The following is a 16,711-nucleotide window of genomic DNA, read 5'->3' on the forward strand; positions in this document are numbered from 1 at the left end:
TTGAAAAATAACAGTTAGGAGCTGATGGCTAGGCTTAATACATCTGCCCCAACTAACTTATTTCCTGGATTTTTTGCTATTATCCTCCAATTACTGCAGGTGTAGCGCTGGCTCCAGCCCGGCCTTGCTACATTCTGGGCCCGAAGCACAGTGGCGGAACTCCCGGAGGCAGTGGAGTCATCTGCCGCCGGGCGCCAGCCTTACAGGGGGGCACTGACTCCATTGCCCCCCTACTACAGTATGTCATTCTTATTAGTATAGGTGCTGTCCGGCAGTACCCTTACAGGAGCGGCGCGGCGCCCCCCCCCCCCTTGTCACAACTTAGTGACAGCGCGCCGGCAACAGGAGCCGCCCTGGAGAATCCGCAGCCAGTGCGGGACGGTGCCACTCAGGGATACAGAAGGGGATGATCCCCCCCAGAAGAAAGGTTTTTGGTGCGCTCCGGAGCGCATCAAACAAGCTCCCAGCCGTGACCTGCCTCAGCCCGGCGTGGTGTCAGCGGCCGGGAGTAAGCCTGGCCAGTCTCTCATCATCAGCAGCCATACCCAGAAGCATCACCACCCGCGTGGAAGCCCCAGCCTGCCGAGGACGCTCCACACACTCCTCTCAGCCGGCCCGCAGCAGCGCAAGTCCTGGGGAGCTGCAGCGTAGCAAGCCAAGGACATGGGTAAGGTACCTGTCACCCTTTCATAATCATTCCTCCCGTCACCTCACACCCAGACCCTGCTAGTGTGCACGGCCTGCATCCGGGCTGTAGCAGCACCAGGCTCATACCCACCACTCTCATTTATCTGCCTGACCCTCTCTCTCTCTCTCTCTCTCCCTGACCCCTCTCTCACCTCTCTTTCTCTCTCTCCCTGACCTCTCTCTCCCTGACCCCTCTCTCACCTCTCTCTCTCCCTGACCCCTCTCTCTCTCTCTCCCTGACCCCTCTCTCTCTCTCTGTCTGACCCCCCCTCTCTCTCTCTCCCTGCCCCCTCTCTCTCCCTCTGCATGACCCCCTCTCTCCCTTCCCCCCTCTCTCTATACCTGACACCTATCTCTCTCTTTGCCTGACACCCCTGTCTCTCTCCGCCTAACACACCTCTCTCTCTGCCTGATCCACCTCACCCTATCCCTTTCTCTGCCTGACGACACTGTCACCAATCTCTTTGCCTGAACCCACTATCTCTACTTTACTTCCCCTCTCATCCTCTTTCTCTTTGTACCTGACCTCCCTCTCTTTCCACTCTCTCTCTGTTCCTGATACCCTCGCTTACCACTCACTTTTTATCCCTGACATTATATCTATCCCTGACACTATCTCACTCTCCCCTCTCATTTTTCATTTTCTTACTTTCCTGACACCCCTGACATTCTTTCTCTCTAGCTAGCTATATATGGGGGGGGGCACCAACTTTTTTCTTGCCTCCGGGCTTCATGGATGAACTTACGCAACTGCCGAAGCAGACCCATTCACAGCCCTCTTTGAATAGACTACACAGAGGCTAGCCTTCACTGGCCACTCGCAAGGTGATTGGCAAGTGCCGGGCGTTTGGGGGAGTGCCACCGAAAACACAGGAGTTCCCCGGCCATTAGGAGGGAGGACCGCTGATGTCAGCAGCCGCCTCCTTCTCTTCGCAGCGCTGAGTCTAGATTTAGCTGAAACGGCGCGTAGGGGGAAAGCCATGCACTGGGGTGGGAAGCTGGAGGGGCGGCATTTACTCGCAGCTCAGCAAGCACGTCTGAATCAGACCCTCTGGTCTAGAAAGACTAAAGGCCCCCTTACATTATGCGATCTGGGCACGATTTTGCCCGATTCGGATGAATCGGGCCGTGAAATCGTCCCAAATCGCATATGGTGACATCCCCTCCGACCCGATGCGCGGCCCCGTGCGCATCGGATCGGAGATGGGAGGTCGGACGGGCTGCACATAAGATTTGCTAAATCTTATGTGCTGCCCGGAGCCGTGCTCCCCCACAACAGGGGACTTACCAGAGTCAGGCGCAGGGAGCCGGGCAGCATCAGCGGGAGCAGGGGGGGCGGCGGCTCAGAGTACCAGGGAGCCGGGCAGGAGAAGACGCTGCAGCAGCAGCACTTCAAAAAAAAAAGGGCCATACAAACGCATAGGAAGCCATTCATTGGCTGAGACCTCTCTCAGCCAATCGCTCATTGGCTGAGAGAGGTCTCAGCCAATCAATGGCTTCCTATTCGTTTGTATGGGGTTTTTCTTTTTTTTTGGAAGTGCTGCTGCTGCATCGTGTTCTCCTGCCCGGCTCCCTGGTACTCTGCGCCGCCGCCCCCCCTGCTCCCTGCCCAGCGGCTTCCTGCACCCCGACCCCCCCTGCCCACTCTCTGTTTGCGGGCATATTCCTGCTGCTGTCCCCCGCGCCCATTGTCCCTGCAGCTCCCCGGGAGTGGCATGTGATAAATCGCATGCGATTTATCACATGCAAAACTTGGCACATGAAGTGCCATCGCATGTGATCCCTCCCTGCTGGGACAATCGGGTCCGACTTGTCGTTATGACAAGTCGGACAAATGTAAGGGGGCCTTTAGTTGCATCTTATGCTGCCCATACACTTGTGAGACAAAGCATGCAATAATTTGATTTCGATTACATCTGTTCGATAAATCGAATGATTGTATGCACATTTTGTGTACCATGCGACGCGATGCGCGGGCTGGCGTCTCATGATCTTATGTTCTGCACATCATATTTATCAAATTGTACGTGCGGTCGAATGCGGCTTTATGCGCATTTGATTTTTCTAATTGCGACGTTCGATTCCTGCAGATTCCTGCTTACTACCTGCCCACTCCTCTTCCACCCGCTGCGCACAGACCTGTTCGATAATCTGCTGCGGTTTTTACAGCATTCAATGCAATCACATTCCATCATGCCTGATTTTTTTAAATTTTTTGGCATTCGATAAATTGCATTATTGTATGCCAAAGAAAGCATTTTCAATGCGATTTATCGAAAGGTGCAATCACACATGTGTATGGGTAGTATTAGAGCTGCATTGCGTATGCTGTGCCCAGCACATTAGGATCCCCATCCCATCCCCTGCCTCTAGTGGAATCGGTACATCTGTCAGAATGAACTTAGGTCTACAGTCATTAGGTCGACTGGCAGGAAGGTCGACATGGGCCAAGGTCGACTGGACTTAAGGTCGAATTTGCATAAAGGTCGACATGCGGAAGGTCGACTGGTCATAAGGTCGACATGGGTTTTTCACTGTTTTTTGATCCGAATGTCGACATGGGCACAGTTGGCAATAAGAATCGGACCCTTGCATCGCTTGCGATGCTTTGGGCACGGTGGCTCGCCACAGCTTTAATAACCTCCTCCACGCCCTAGTGGATGGTAGGGCATGAAATACCGCCTGTCGGCACATGTCGGCTCAAAAAACTGTGAAAAAACCCATGTCGCCCTAATGACCAGTCGACCTTCCTCATGTCGACCTTTATGCAAATTCGACCTTAAGTCATGTCGACCTTAAGTCAGGTCGACCTTCCTGCCAGTCGACCTAGTGGGGTAGACCTAATGACTGTAGACCTAAGTTCTTTCTAATAGATGACCGCTTCCCCCTCTAGTGATCCACTCCCTGTATTGTTATAATTAATTCACTAAGTTGTGCTGTTTATTTGGACCTCTAACTCCACGGAATGGGATCATTCGTCAGACTGCATTTAGGTCTACAGTCATTAGGTCGACCCCACTAGGTCGACTGGCAGGAAGGTCGACCTGACTTAAGGTCGACATGACTTAAGGTCGAATTTGCATAAAGGTCGACATGAGGAAGGTCGACTGGTCATAAGGTCGACATGGGTTTTTCACTGTTTTTTTATCCGAATGTCGACACAGTCGACATGGACACAGTTGGCAATGAGAATCGGACCCTCGCATCGCTCGCTATGCTTCGGGCACGGTGCCTCGCTGCGCTCGGCACACTATTTTATTCTCCCACCACGCCCTAGTGGATGGTAGGGCATGAAATACCGCCTGTCGGCACATGTCGGCTCAAAAAACAGTGAAAAACCCATGTCGACCTTATGACCAGTCGACCTTCCTCATGTCGACCTTTATGCAAATTCGACCTTAAGTCATGTCGACCTTGGACCATGTCGACCTTAAGTCAGGTCGACCTTCCTGCCAGTCGACCTAGTGGGGTCGACCTAATGACTGTAGACCTAAATGCAGTCTGACGAATGACCGCATCCCAACTCCACCTTCTGCAATCAGCCATTGCTGAAACTGTATAGAGCATAGTTATCTAGGCGATTCTCCTGCGTGGAGCTTATCTGTCACTGATTGTAGCATCCATCCACACCCACCACAAAGACAAAGGAGCGGAGATAGCACAGGGTTAATCAACTGCTGTGGAACTACACATCCCAGCATGCACCACTACAGTTTTAGCATGCTCTAATACAAAACTGAGGCAGGGTATGCTGGCATGAGTAGTTCCCCAGTAGTTGGTCACTGCCTACCCAATGAGATTGTAGACACAGAACACCCTTCCTATCAATTACAACACACATCACTCCTGAATGCACAGCCAAGGTCTTCCCAGTGCCCCCATCATCTTCCCAATACTCTGCCCACATGGGAATAAGCACAAGCTCTAGGCTAAGTGCACCCCAGCTGCAGGGCTGTTGGGCACCCGGGGTGCTTGCACTAGTCTTGGCTCCTTGTAGTGACTACAAAGCAGCTCTCAGCCCAGTCACATAACACCCCACCTGCAGGCAGGGAAGGTGTATTACATTGCACACTAATAGGCCCTAGCGGCAGCAGCCTATAACCCTGGCAGCTGTAGCTGAGGCCCCGGAAGAAGAACATACATAGTACAGGGAGAAACTTCCTGCATGCAGCTGGGATATCAATGCTTTATTGTAGCCAGATTTCAATATAGCAATGTGCAAATAAATCAAATTGACATTTAGACCATAGATCCAGGTGCAGGACCTTTGCTTTTACATATAAACGTCAGCCCTTGTGTGACCATTGTACAAATCCACAGCCAATCCTCATGTGACTATTATCAGACAGCATACAGAACCCCACTGTACAGTATATAGCGGAGTACTCCAGAACGACGAGTCTAAAACCCAAGCTCTGGTGGCTGGTGTACACAGCATCCGGGGCTAAATGATCTGCTGCCACCCGAGCCAGTGCCCAGACATTATATGGAGGTGAGTAACGCTGAGCTGTAGTGTTGTCCAGCACTAGATCCTAGGCACGCAGCGGCTCTGTTCCTCCCACACGGTCTGTTTGCCATCAGGCTGACCATGCTAGTTCCTGCCTTGCAGCAATATTTCATGACGGAACAGGAATGTAATCCCCCCATCAGCCAGTAGTAAAACACGGTGGGAAGAGGGGATCCAGTGTTCTAGGCAGTGATTTGGGGAGCAATGAGGATTTGTCCAGCGCCCATGGAGTATACCCCCATCCAGCCATAAACCTCTCCCCAGCGAGAACGCCGCTGCTCCGGCCCTGTGGAGACGTCTGTAGTACAGCAGTGATGGCAAGTGACTTCTTACATCAATATTCTTCCAGTTAGAAGAAAGATAAATAGCAGCAAAAAAAAAAAACTATTTTAAAAGGTAGAGATCCAGAACATAGATAACAGCAAATTGGTTCTGCTTTCCCACAAGGGGGCAAGATGTAACCCAAATCCATAGACGTCAAGGCGTATATATAAGGATGAAAAGTACCTCATTGTTTTTGTATTTATATATATTTGTAAGCCTAAAATATCTATTTAGAAAATATAAATATCTACAGTGTACACTGCGGACAGTCCGGATACAGGGCACAGAGTCACATGACAAGGATTTACACGGACAAGTTCTGGAAACGAAACAACATTTAAAACTCCTAAACAGACTAAGGGGCCCATTTATCAACTAATATTTGCGGCTAAATCCCCGAAAACACCAGTTTTTGGGGGTTAGCCGCAAATATTAAGTATCACTGAAATGTATCACAGGGGACCGCAGCAGGAATCTCCGATCCCTGCTGCGATCCCCCCTGCAGCGCCGCCGGCCGCATCCCCCATAGGTTTCTATGGGGTATGCGAAGCTGCCCGATGTATTAACATCGGGCAGCCCAGCATCGCACCCCTGGGTTAATCGCCATTCTGATATGGCGATAGCCCATTGTAGCCTATGGCTACACATCGCACTGCCCGAGCGGCAGCGGGGTCGCGGGGGGTCAGCCCATAACCACGCATGCGCAGACCCCCCGGCTTCCGGCTCCAGGTATCACAGTGACGGGCTCCTTTCGGAGCCCTGTCCCTGCGCCCGGCCGATAATACATTGGGGCGAAATGATCGCATTTTACAATGCGATCCTGGGCGGTAATATTCCGCCCAGATCACATTGTAAATGCGATCAATGGTAAATGGGGGCCTTAGACCGTACAGGACCAGTTCCTTCTCTGTACTGCAATGTGCAGAATAATCTCTTCACTTCTTCTTTGGCTCTTTGCATGCCACCACGTATCTCTGTGCCACGTTCAGCGGAGGGGAGTAACCGTCAGCATAAGACGTGTCCTCAAACAGCACAGAGTAATCATCCTGGGGCTGGGAGACACAGAAGGAAGATCAGCATAAAGTGCAGGGAGACACATCAGGATAAAGTGCAGAAAGTAACCATCCTGGGGCTGGGAGACACAGAAGGAAGATCAGCATAAAGTGCAGGGAGACACATCAGGATAAAGTGCAGGGAATAACCCATCCTGGGGCTGGGAGACACAGAAGGAAGATCAGCATAAAGTGCAGGGAGACATATCAGGATAAAGTGCAGAAAGTAACCATCCTGGGGCTGGGAAACACAGAAGGAAGATCAGGATAAAATGCTGGGGGGAGGTTTTAACAGTCCTGGAGCTGGGAGACAGAGAAGGGTGAGGACCAGGAGAGGTTGGAGATCAGCATAAGTTGCAGGGGGTAACGTCCAGCGGCCAGAGCAGGGAGCAATAGTAGTATATAGAGCAGGGCGCTGGGAGCATGGAGCACGCATCATAAACCCATCCCCACATACACCCCCCGCCTTTGCGTTATTCTTACCCGTTGAGGCGGGGTGTGGATCAGAGCGCGGTAGAAGCAGGTGGTCTGAGGGTAGAGTGCCAGCACAAGCTGATCTTTCTGGAACAGAGCCTCAGGGTCAGTCTCAGGGTTGGCTTTCCACTGGGGCAAGGGTATGATCCTCCGGCGACTGAGTGTGTGACGCCTGGCAACGAAAAACAGAGAGGAATCACTGGTGTGATGGACACAGGCTTCATTCTCCCTACACTTCTTACAAGATCCATCAAGACACAGCTTAGAGTGAATGGTGGACAGAGTACAGATTATACGGTAGTGGGTTTGATTAGTGAAGGGGAAGAGGACGGTTATAGAACGGAGGTGCAGCAACTGATAAAATGGGGAGAGGCTAATACCTGACTTCTGCATAGTAAAAAAACAAAAGAGGTGGTTATAGAGGTTATAGTTAAGAGATTTAGGAAATCCACCATTAGACCACTATTTTTAAATGGTAAAGAGATGGAAAGGGTCAGTAATATCAAATTTTTAGGTATTACCTTTTCCTGAAGACCTGACATGGTCTGCACACACTGCCATAGTGGTTATCTAGGCCAATACTTGTTCATTTCTACCGCAGTGTAATGGAGAGCCTATTAACCTATGCTATCACAGTTTGGTATGGGAATTCCAAGTGTTCCTTAGAAACAGTAGTTAAGGCTGCAGGAAAAAAAATCATTGGCCAACCCTTGCCTAGGATGGCAGATATAAAATTAAGACTAATAAAATTATTTTAGATCCTAGCCACCCTTGTCTTTCTCTTATCTCCCCGTTAACGTTTTCCAGAGGATATTAAATGGTGTTTAGGTACCGCACTAGTCGGCCGCGTAACAGTTTTTCCAAGTCTGAATTGTAGTTTGTGATCTGTGAGTATTTCCTTCTTTTTTCTTATGGAATTTCACGTATGCATTTTTATTTTAATGTAATAGTGACAATAAAAAATGATTTTGATTTAATTTATAAGACCTGGCTGGTATTTTATAACAGTGACTACATTTCAGCTACCAAGTTACCCAATAGGAAACCTGTTCTTAAAAAGGTGAAACAATAGGGATTGAGCGACTGGCTGATCCTTACTCTTTTCCTTCCTCGTCAATGTCATCCACCTCATACCTAGAAGAGAAGAGAGAAGTCAGCCTGAGCCGCAGGAAGTGACGTCCACCGCTGGCTAAACTACCAAGCTAGGGACCCACTTGTTTGCGGCGTGGCTGTAACTGACCACCTCAGCCAGTATCCACTGCTCGTCTCCATCTACTGCCTTCACCCGAGCTGCCACCTTGTCCCCCGGCTTGGCCACGTAATCGCTGGAAGCTGGGATGGCTCCACATAACGGAGGCGGCCTGTTTGGCGAAATCAATAAACCAGGTAAGAGGGAACGCCAGACAGGGATACAACCCCCCACAATCTGCACATCAACCACAGAAGACAGACGCGGAAGTCAGTTGCCGGGTCATTACCAGAGCCCTCACTCACTTCTCTCCCGGCTTCCCGATCCACAGAGGGAGCGTCATGGCGGACTGCTGGAGCAGCGTCATCAGTACGCCTCGTCTCATAGTCTTCCTGGGGGGCTCAGAGTCGTGATATAGGCCGGCAATCTTTGCAGCTGAAGGAGGAAGAGGAGAGATGGTGTGAGCAGACAGCTAATCTAGCCCTGAATCTCTAAGTGTGGAGCAGGCCGGGACACTCACCAATACGTCTCTCCTCCAGAAGGGACTTTATCTCAGCGATTTTATCCAGAGATCTGCGCAGGATGCTGGGTAGGAAAGACACAGGGAATAAGAGTCACACATAGCTTCCACAAAGCCTCATACAAGTCTCACAGCGAGCCCGATAGTGATGCACCTGTTCCAGCCTATACATCTACCAGCACTCACTTGCACTCTGCTTCAGCGTCGGCCTTGGCGGTTGTGTATAGACCACGCAGTTTGGTGCGGTAATACGGAGAGACTGAGGAGAGAGAAGACATTTGCAAAGTTATTCAGCTATACAGGAGGAGAAGCAGCTCCTGTGTATACAGCAACATACAGGCCAGTGTGGCACATAACCCCACCTACAAACTACTGCTCCCTTATTAGGGCTGGTCAGTGCAGGACAGAGCGGTCAGCATGTGGTATACACAGACAGTGAGACTTCTCTCTGGTTATAATCTGTACTGGAGTCTAGGAACTGACACGCGACTGCTCACACTTACTCTTGTTCTCAGTCTGCATCCGCTCGTGGGTTTTCTGGATGTTCACCAGGTTGTGCTCACTTCTGGATCGTTCCTCCTGAGAGGACAAGACAAAGTCACAGCTGCACCAGAACTACAAAGGGTAATGACATTACCTTGGCCTTCCCCGGACTCAATAACAAGCGACTTCAGCACATATCTCTATTACGATTAATAGATGATGCCAGCAAAACTTAGCTTTCTGTTTGGACCATTATAGTCCTTTTGATAAGCGACAGAAGGGGAGACGTACCTGCGTCTGTTTGATGAGTTGGTGCAGCTCGTTCAGTAACTCTGACACACGGGTGTCCGCCGAGACCAGCGCCATCTCCTCCTCCTCCTGTACCGTCCTGGGGAGAATGAGAGGAGAGAGTTAACCCCATCCTGCATCACGGAAAGCTGAACGACTGGTTACAGGTTATGTAGTCCACAGCAGCCAGAGAGCTACAGGTATAATAGCGCCAATCCAGCACATTGTAATATATATATATATATATATATATATATATATATATATATATATATATATATATATATATATATATATATAGATATATATATATATTAATTACACATATATGCACACACACACACACACACACACACACACACACACAGAGTACACCCACACAGACAAGGAGACACTGATCACAGGGAATGCTGGGACTTGTAGTCCACAGCAGCCAGAGAGCTACAGGTATAATAGCGCCAATCCAGCACATTGTATTATCACTATATATACAGTACACCCACACAGACAACGAGACACTGATCACAGGGAATGCTGGGACTTATAGTCCCTCAGCAGCCACACGCAGAACCAATACATGTTACAACGCTATATACATGTGGACAAGGAGACACTGATCACAGGTTATGCTGGGACTTGTAGTTCCTCAGCAGCCCCAATTTACCATATACACACAGATTCAGATCAGGCACCAGCAGCCTGGGGTAGGGGGCCTTCATATCGCGATACATACAGCTCCATGGCCGCAACCTACACCGACCAAGGGGCAGCACTGCCTCCTACACCCATGCCGCGACAGGCACAGCAGCCCTGCAGCCACCGCTCCATGTCGTGACAGACGCTGCGCCGGAATCGCCGAAAGGGGGAGACGCGGCCTCTTTACCGTGAGCACTGAGCAGCAGCCGAGGAAAACGGGGGCTCTCGTCGCGGAGCAGTGACGTCACCGTTACCACGGGAACGGCGGGTGGGCCGGACGCGTTCGCGGTGCATGCTGGGCCGGGCTGCTCTCGCTTGTAGTAGTTGCGCTGCGCACGGTGTCAGTGCGCATGCGCGTTCACTGGCAGGCGGCGTCTGGCTCACACGCAGTGCTCTGCTCTGGTCTCAACAAACATGTAACAGACAGGGCAGGTCGTGACTCGTGCTAAAACTTGTAGTTCCACACCATGGAGGCTCAGAGCCTCTGGCAGTGACTGATGGTAACTATCCCCACACCATGGACCGGCAGAGCCTCTTGCAGTGGCTGGATGAGGGGTAGGGCATGTGATGTTGCCCATAGCAACATCACAATGCGAAGTAGAATACACATTTTAGTAAATTTCCCCCATTGTCCAAAAACCTGGGACAAACAAATCCCCCTTTTATCAGTTTACCAGTGAGGAGCTTATCCTGTGGTCCGGAGGGGATCCAGGGAGTAGAGAAGTGGAAACTGTCCATGTAGCTCCCGATTGGATGGGTTCTGTCTCCTGGGCTTGCGGCAATGCTGAACCGCGCTTCAGTACCCAAATGAGGTGCAAAATGATGCCGAAAACATCTTCCACAATAATATAAAAGACCTTTACTTCTGAATGAGCTTCTGTGCACACGTTTAATGTTATTTTATCCCATATAATAAAGGCTAACGCTGCTCCTCACCTCTATGTGAAGAATTCCAATGGTTTTTTTTAGCCACCGGCCACTAGATGGCGCTCAATGAAGCAATCCAAGTGAGACACTTCTGAGGGAGAACCGGGCAGGATTAGGGTGGAGAATGGGGGATTGGGAGATCACTACACTTTCTCTACACATCATTCCAAGCCCAAGGACACGCTTCCTCTGTCTGAGTCACACAAGATCATCCCTGTATGATTCATGCGGTGTGTGATGTGCACACTCAGCAGCTGGGCACGCCAACACGGGCTGCAGGACACGTTTGTGTACAAACACAATCCACATGTGTACACGGAGCACATGTACTTACAGAAAGTCACAGTTACATGTTTTAGCCATGAGGTAAGTACAGTGCGTTCTGCAGGGTTCAACCTCTGTTTGTTCAAATGTCCTATTAGGACCTTGGGATCAGCAAACACAGATAAGAGTGCGGGATCGGTGCCAGTGGGCAAATTGTGCTGTGCGCAGCTGTTCCCACGAAAACATGTTTACTGAGCCCGGTTACGGTGACATTTCTCTGTATGACATCCCAGAACTGAAGTTAGATCCCCGATATTATTACTGAGACATACACTCTATGGCAGGGGTGGCCAAACCTGTCCTCAAGATCTACCAACGGTGCAGGTTTTCCAGGCAACCTGTGGATCTATAGTAGGAATGAATGCAGCATGTTTTAAAATGTGACAGTTAGTAATGACTACAGCTGTGCACCAGCTAGGTGATCTGGGGAATGTGACAGTTAGTAATGACTACAGCTGTGCACCAGCTAGGTGATCTGGGAAATGTGACAGTTAGTAATGACTACAGCTGTGCAGCAGCTAGGTGATCTGGGAAATGTGACAGTTAGTAATGACTACAGCTGTGCAGCAGCTAGGTGATCTGGGAAATGTGACAGTTAGTAATGACTACAGCTGTGCAGCAGCTAGGTGATCTGGGAAATGTGACAGTTAGTAATGACTACAGCTGTGCAGCAGCTAGGTGATCTGGGAAATGTGACAGTTAGTAATGACTACAGCTGTGCAGCAGCTAGGTGATCTGGGAAATGTGACAGTTAGTAATGACTACAGCTGTGCAGCAGCTAGGTGATCTGGGAAATGTGACAGTTAGTAATGACCAGCTGTGCAGCAGCTAGGTGATCTGGGAAATGTGACAGTTAGTAATGACTACAGCTGTGCAGCAGCTAGGTGATCTGGGAAATGTGACAGTTAGTAATGACTACAGCTGTGCAGCAGCTAGGTGATCTGGGAAATGTGACAGTTAGTAATGACTACAGCTGTGCAGCAGCTAGGTGATCTGGGAAATGTGACAGTTAGTAATGACTACAGCTGTGCACCAGCTAGGTGATCTGGGAAATGTGACAGTTAGTAATGACTACAGCTGTGCAGCAGCTAGGTGATCTGGGAAATGTGACAGTTAGTAATGACTACAGCTGTGCACCAGCTAGGTGATCTGGGAAATGTGACAGTTAGTAATGACTACACTTGTGCACCAGCTAGGGGAACTGGGGAATGTGACAGTTAGTAATGACTACAGCTGTGCACCAGCTAGGGGAACTGGGGAATGTGACAGTAAGTAATGACTACAGCTGTGCACCAGCTAGGTGATCTGGGAAATGTGACAGTTAGTAATGACTACAGCTGTGCACCAGCTAGGTAACCTGGAAAACGTGGACCGTTGGTAGATCTCGAGGACTGGTTTGGCCACCCCTGCTCTATGGTATGCGGAGGAAACCTTTTCAGCGGCAACACATTTTAACCCTTTGAGTGTCAACGTTGCTGTGAGAGATGGACAAAATATCCGCTAAAAATGCCAGGATTATTGACATCAGTCCCTTCCCCAGTGGAACTTACACTCTATATTACCTATAACCGTACTTACAGACTTTCCAGGTGCCCCATGTGAAACAAGGGGCGTGGCCTCACAACGGGTGGGCGGTGCCTATAGCATGACATGTACACACACAAACACAGAGAGAGAACATGCAAACTCCATATCACTAATTTGTGGGGATAGTTACCATCGATGATTATGTTGCAATGTTCATCGATGGTAATCAACAATGCAATAGATGACAATCGATGTTTCACCAACCAATGGTCACCCCTTTTCCTTCACTGAATGGCCTCTGGGCTAATGAGACCTGGGGGCAGGGTCACAATGCTGGGGGTGGAGCTATACTCTGAGGCTTGGCAACTTGGGGGGAAGGGGGTGGGGGTTGTTTTGTAGCCCCATTGATGGGGCAAAACTATCTTCTTAACCCTAGTGATGGCAAAAGTATTCTATTTCGGCCATAAACTATCCGTGAATGCATACCTCCCAACTTTTAAAGCTCCCGAAAAGGGGGCGTGGCCTCAAGAAAAGGGGCGTGGCCTCACGGGGGGTGACACGAACCCCGGCCACGCCCCCGTTTTCGCCGCTCGTCGGCGCTAAATAGACGCTGTGCGCATGCGCACAGCGTCTATTCTCGGCAAGCTGGGGGGGCTCCCAACTGTCGCCCCCACCGCGGGACAATGGCGGCCCCGGGCGGGACGCGGGAACGTCCCCGAATATCGGGACTTTCCCGCGGAAATCGTGACAGTTGGGAGGTATGGTGAATGTGAAGCAGACTGTGGTGAGTACATAGGGGGACCCCCAAATGATTCTGTGTCCAAGCAGAGGCTTTGGTGTATGACATCATAGTATGATATCATCCAGTACACACACGCACCACGTGTGCGGTCCGTCTCAGACTCACAACAAACATGACACAGAGGAGGTGTCACGTCTCCGCCCTCTCTCACCACCTTGTGATGTTTTTCTGCCCGTCTGTTTGCAGTGGATGTCAGCCAGGGAAAGCTTTGGAAAATTACAGCAGAATCCCCTGCAATTCCCCGGACACCAAGGGGGAGAAGCCTGGAGAGAAATAAAACACCAGCCAATCAGATCCCAACTGCCATGTTGCAGGCTGTTGCAAAAAATGTCAGCTAGCAGCTATTTTATCTCTCTCTACTTTACCCCTCCCCAAGATTTGGTACATTACCCCCCAAATTTGCTTTCTGCTGTTGTCATGCCGCAGCTGTGGGGGCTGATTCACACTCGAATATTTCTTAGGGCTTCGCTCACACTGTTCAAACCACGCGTGGAAATCCTAAATCCATGTTCCCTTTTCTGGCGTTTTTCCCCAGTTTACCAGCGTGTATGTGTGATCCAGCTCTGAGTGGGGGCCGGTGGCACTGCTTCTTTACGGGAAGCGGTCATCTATTAGAATGAACTTAGGTCTACAGTCATTAGGTCGACCCCACTAGGTCGACTGGCAGGAAGGTCAACCTGACTTAAGGTCGACATGGGCCAAGGTCGACACGACTTAAGGTCGAATTTGCATAAAGGTCGACATGAGGAAGGTCGACTGGTCATAAGGTCGACATGGGTTTTTCACTGTTTTTTGAGCCGACATGTGCCGACAGGCGGTATTTCATGCCCTACCATCCACTAGGGCGTGGAGGAGGTTATTAAAGCTGTGGCGAGCGAAGCAAGCCACCGTTCCCGAAGCATCGCGAGCGTCCGATTCTCATTGCCAACTGTGTCCATGTCGACAGTGAAAAACCCATGTCGACCTTATGACCAGTCGACTTTCCTCATGTCGACCTTTATGCAAATTCGACCTTAAGTCATGCCGACCTTGGCCCATGTCGACCTTAAGTCAGGTCGACCTTCCTGCCAGTCGACCTAGTGGGGTCGACCTAATGACTGTAGACCTAAGTGTGGTCTGACAGATGTACCGATTCCTTCTGTACTCGGGCCTCCAGGGGGCACCAGGAAGTCAGGCTGTTTTCACAGTGCCATTGGGACAGGCTCATTAGTGGCACCCTCTGTGCGCTGGCAGTCCCGCGGGTGGAAATGATAGCTCGTTACAGAGCGGCAGCAGGATGTGACCCTGTGATGACACCGCTTACAATGGAAGTGTCATTGTTAGGTCTGTTTACATCACCCACTCTGCGCTGCATACGGATTCGCTATTACTTGAGGTGGCTTCTGTGGTTCATGAGTGGTCCAGGCAGGGGACCTAAAGGAAAATGAGGAGGTGTCATGGGCGTGTCCTGGGAGTGCCAAGGACATGTCTGGGGAGTGCCATGGCATGTCAGGGACATGTCCCAGCATGCAGCTGTGATCTCGCTTCTAGCGCCGCAGTCACGGTTTTTACTACATCGCTGTGTGTGTAGGGGCGATAGCGATGCGTGGCACTGTGCGTCGATATCTCCCGGCGAATAATACCGCACCCGCTGGGTGTTAATTGATCTCCGCTGAGAACACTGGCCCCGACAGATCGCTCAGCACACATCGCTATCTAGCATCGCTCAGAACACACATCGCTACATGTGTAGGCCCCATCAGTTACATGGGAGATTGCGGATGCCAAGGGCGACCGATGGTGCGTCAGTGGTGGAGATATCACATCCATCAGCATAAAAGTGAGCGCTGTAGGGCTGCGTCGCACGGAAGGGCACAAGAGGAACACTTACACTGGCATGCGCCCATTTCTGCATATGCAATCCGAGAGAAATTGCAGCCCTGTGTGAACTGTGTGCACCTCCGAATCAGGCCCTTGCCCGACCCCGAAAGTTCCATATACAATATATGGCAGTGACTGGCTGCCTGTTATACCTCACAGCAGTGTAACTAGCCCTATAACCTGTGCAAGGGCCTCATTACTTTATTACAGAGATCTAGTCATGGCGTACGCAGCCTGTAGTAACAGTGATCACATGTATAATTGCATTACAAGCTGCTGGTGTTTGCTCTGCTACGGACAGTGTAACATGCAGGGTCCTTCCTCCTGAGACACCGCTGGGTTTACTAAACAGACTTTGGTCCAGATGCACTAAGCTTTAAAAGTGATAAAATGGAGAGTGATAAACCACCAGCCAATCAGCTCCTACCTGACAAGCCACAGACTGTGTTTGAAAAACGTCAGGCAGGCGCTGATTGGCTGGCTGTGTATCACTCTCCATTTTATCACTTTTGAAGCTTAGTGCATCTGGCCCTTAGCCTCTGTCGCAGCGGATTATTGGCTAATTGCACAGTTATTATATCCGTGCCTGGTTTCCCAATGTCTCAGGAGCCCGCACAGCCCCCAGAGAGACTCCAAGGCTGAGGTATTTATAACCTGCTGCAGGAAGCATAACCGGAGTCTGAGGGGATTCCACCTGCTGAGCACCATGGGACCGCCCTACCTGCCAGCCACCCCCTGGCATCTCTCACCAGTCTGCCAACCCAGGATGCACCGGAATAACTGTCTGCATGAGACACTCAGGTGTAATGTTCTGCAGGAATCTGCTAATGTAGTGTACAGAACACAGTGGCAATGCTCTGCAGAATTTACTGTCTATATGAGCCACTCGGATGTGATGTTCTGCAGAAATCTGCTAATTTAATGTACAGAACGCAGCGCAATGCTCTGCAGATTATTCTAGCTGTATCGGATGCAGGACAGTGGTTCTGCATGGATCTGCTAATATATAGGACATAGGAGTGATGCTCTGCATTGTACAGAACACAGTGGC

General features: G+C 50.4%; 1 protein-coding gene across 3 annotated transcripts; it reads right to left on the reverse strand.

Annotated features, from left to right (window-relative positions):
- Positions 1–4,859: 4,859 nt before the first annotated feature.
- On the reverse strand, positions 4,860–10,916 carry SGF29 (SAGA complex associated factor 29). Of its 3 annotated transcripts, none has more exons than XM_083152458.1 (10): positions 10,895–10,916; positions 9,528–9,624; positions 9,257–9,332; positions 8,940–9,012; positions 8,754–8,818; positions 8,539–8,668; positions 8,259–8,405; positions 8,143–8,178; positions 7,054–7,216; positions 4,860–6,570 (listed from the first exon to the last, which is right to left on the reverse strand). In XM_083152458.1, exons 2-10 carry the CDS (start codon positions 9,600–9,602, stop codon positions 6,454–6,456), a joined length of 882 nt encoding a protein of 293 aa, XP_083008584.1. In that variant the 5' UTR covers positions 9,603–9,624; positions 10,895–10,916; the 3' UTR covers positions 4,860–6,453. The 3 variants fall into 3 exon arrangements, with proteins under 3 accessions (XP_083008584.1, XP_083008582.1, XP_083008583.1); XM_083152456.1 differs by lacking the exon at positions 10,895–10,916 and adding an exon at positions 10,408–10,555; XM_083152457.1 differs by lacking the exon at positions 10,895–10,916 and adding an exon at positions 10,258–10,401.
- Between the last annotated feature and the right edge of the window lie 5,795 nt (positions 10,917–16,711).

This window comes from Crinia signifera, chromosome 7 (genome assembly GCF_055691185.1).
Source record: "Crinia signifera chromosome 7, ASM5569118v1, whole genome shotgun sequence".
NCBI classification, from domain to species: Eukaryota; Metazoa; Chordata; class Amphibia; order Anura; family Myobatrachidae; genus Crinia; species Crinia signifera.

Excerpts from the sequence above, each read along its gene's own strand:
- SGF29 (XM_083152456.1), bottom strand. The coding sequence starts at position 10,514 with ATGCACCGCGAACGCGTCCGGCCCACCCGCCGTTCCCGTGGTAACGGT. Across the intron at positions 8,179-8,258 it reads TACAGCCACGCCGCAAACAA|GTATGAGGTGGATGACATTG; the intron begins GTGGGTCCCTAG and ends CTTCTCTTCTAG. Across the intron at positions 6,571-7,053 it reads TCCACACCCCGCCTCAACGG|CCCCAGGATGATTACTCTGT; the intron begins GTAAGAATAACG and ends TGTGTCTCCCAG.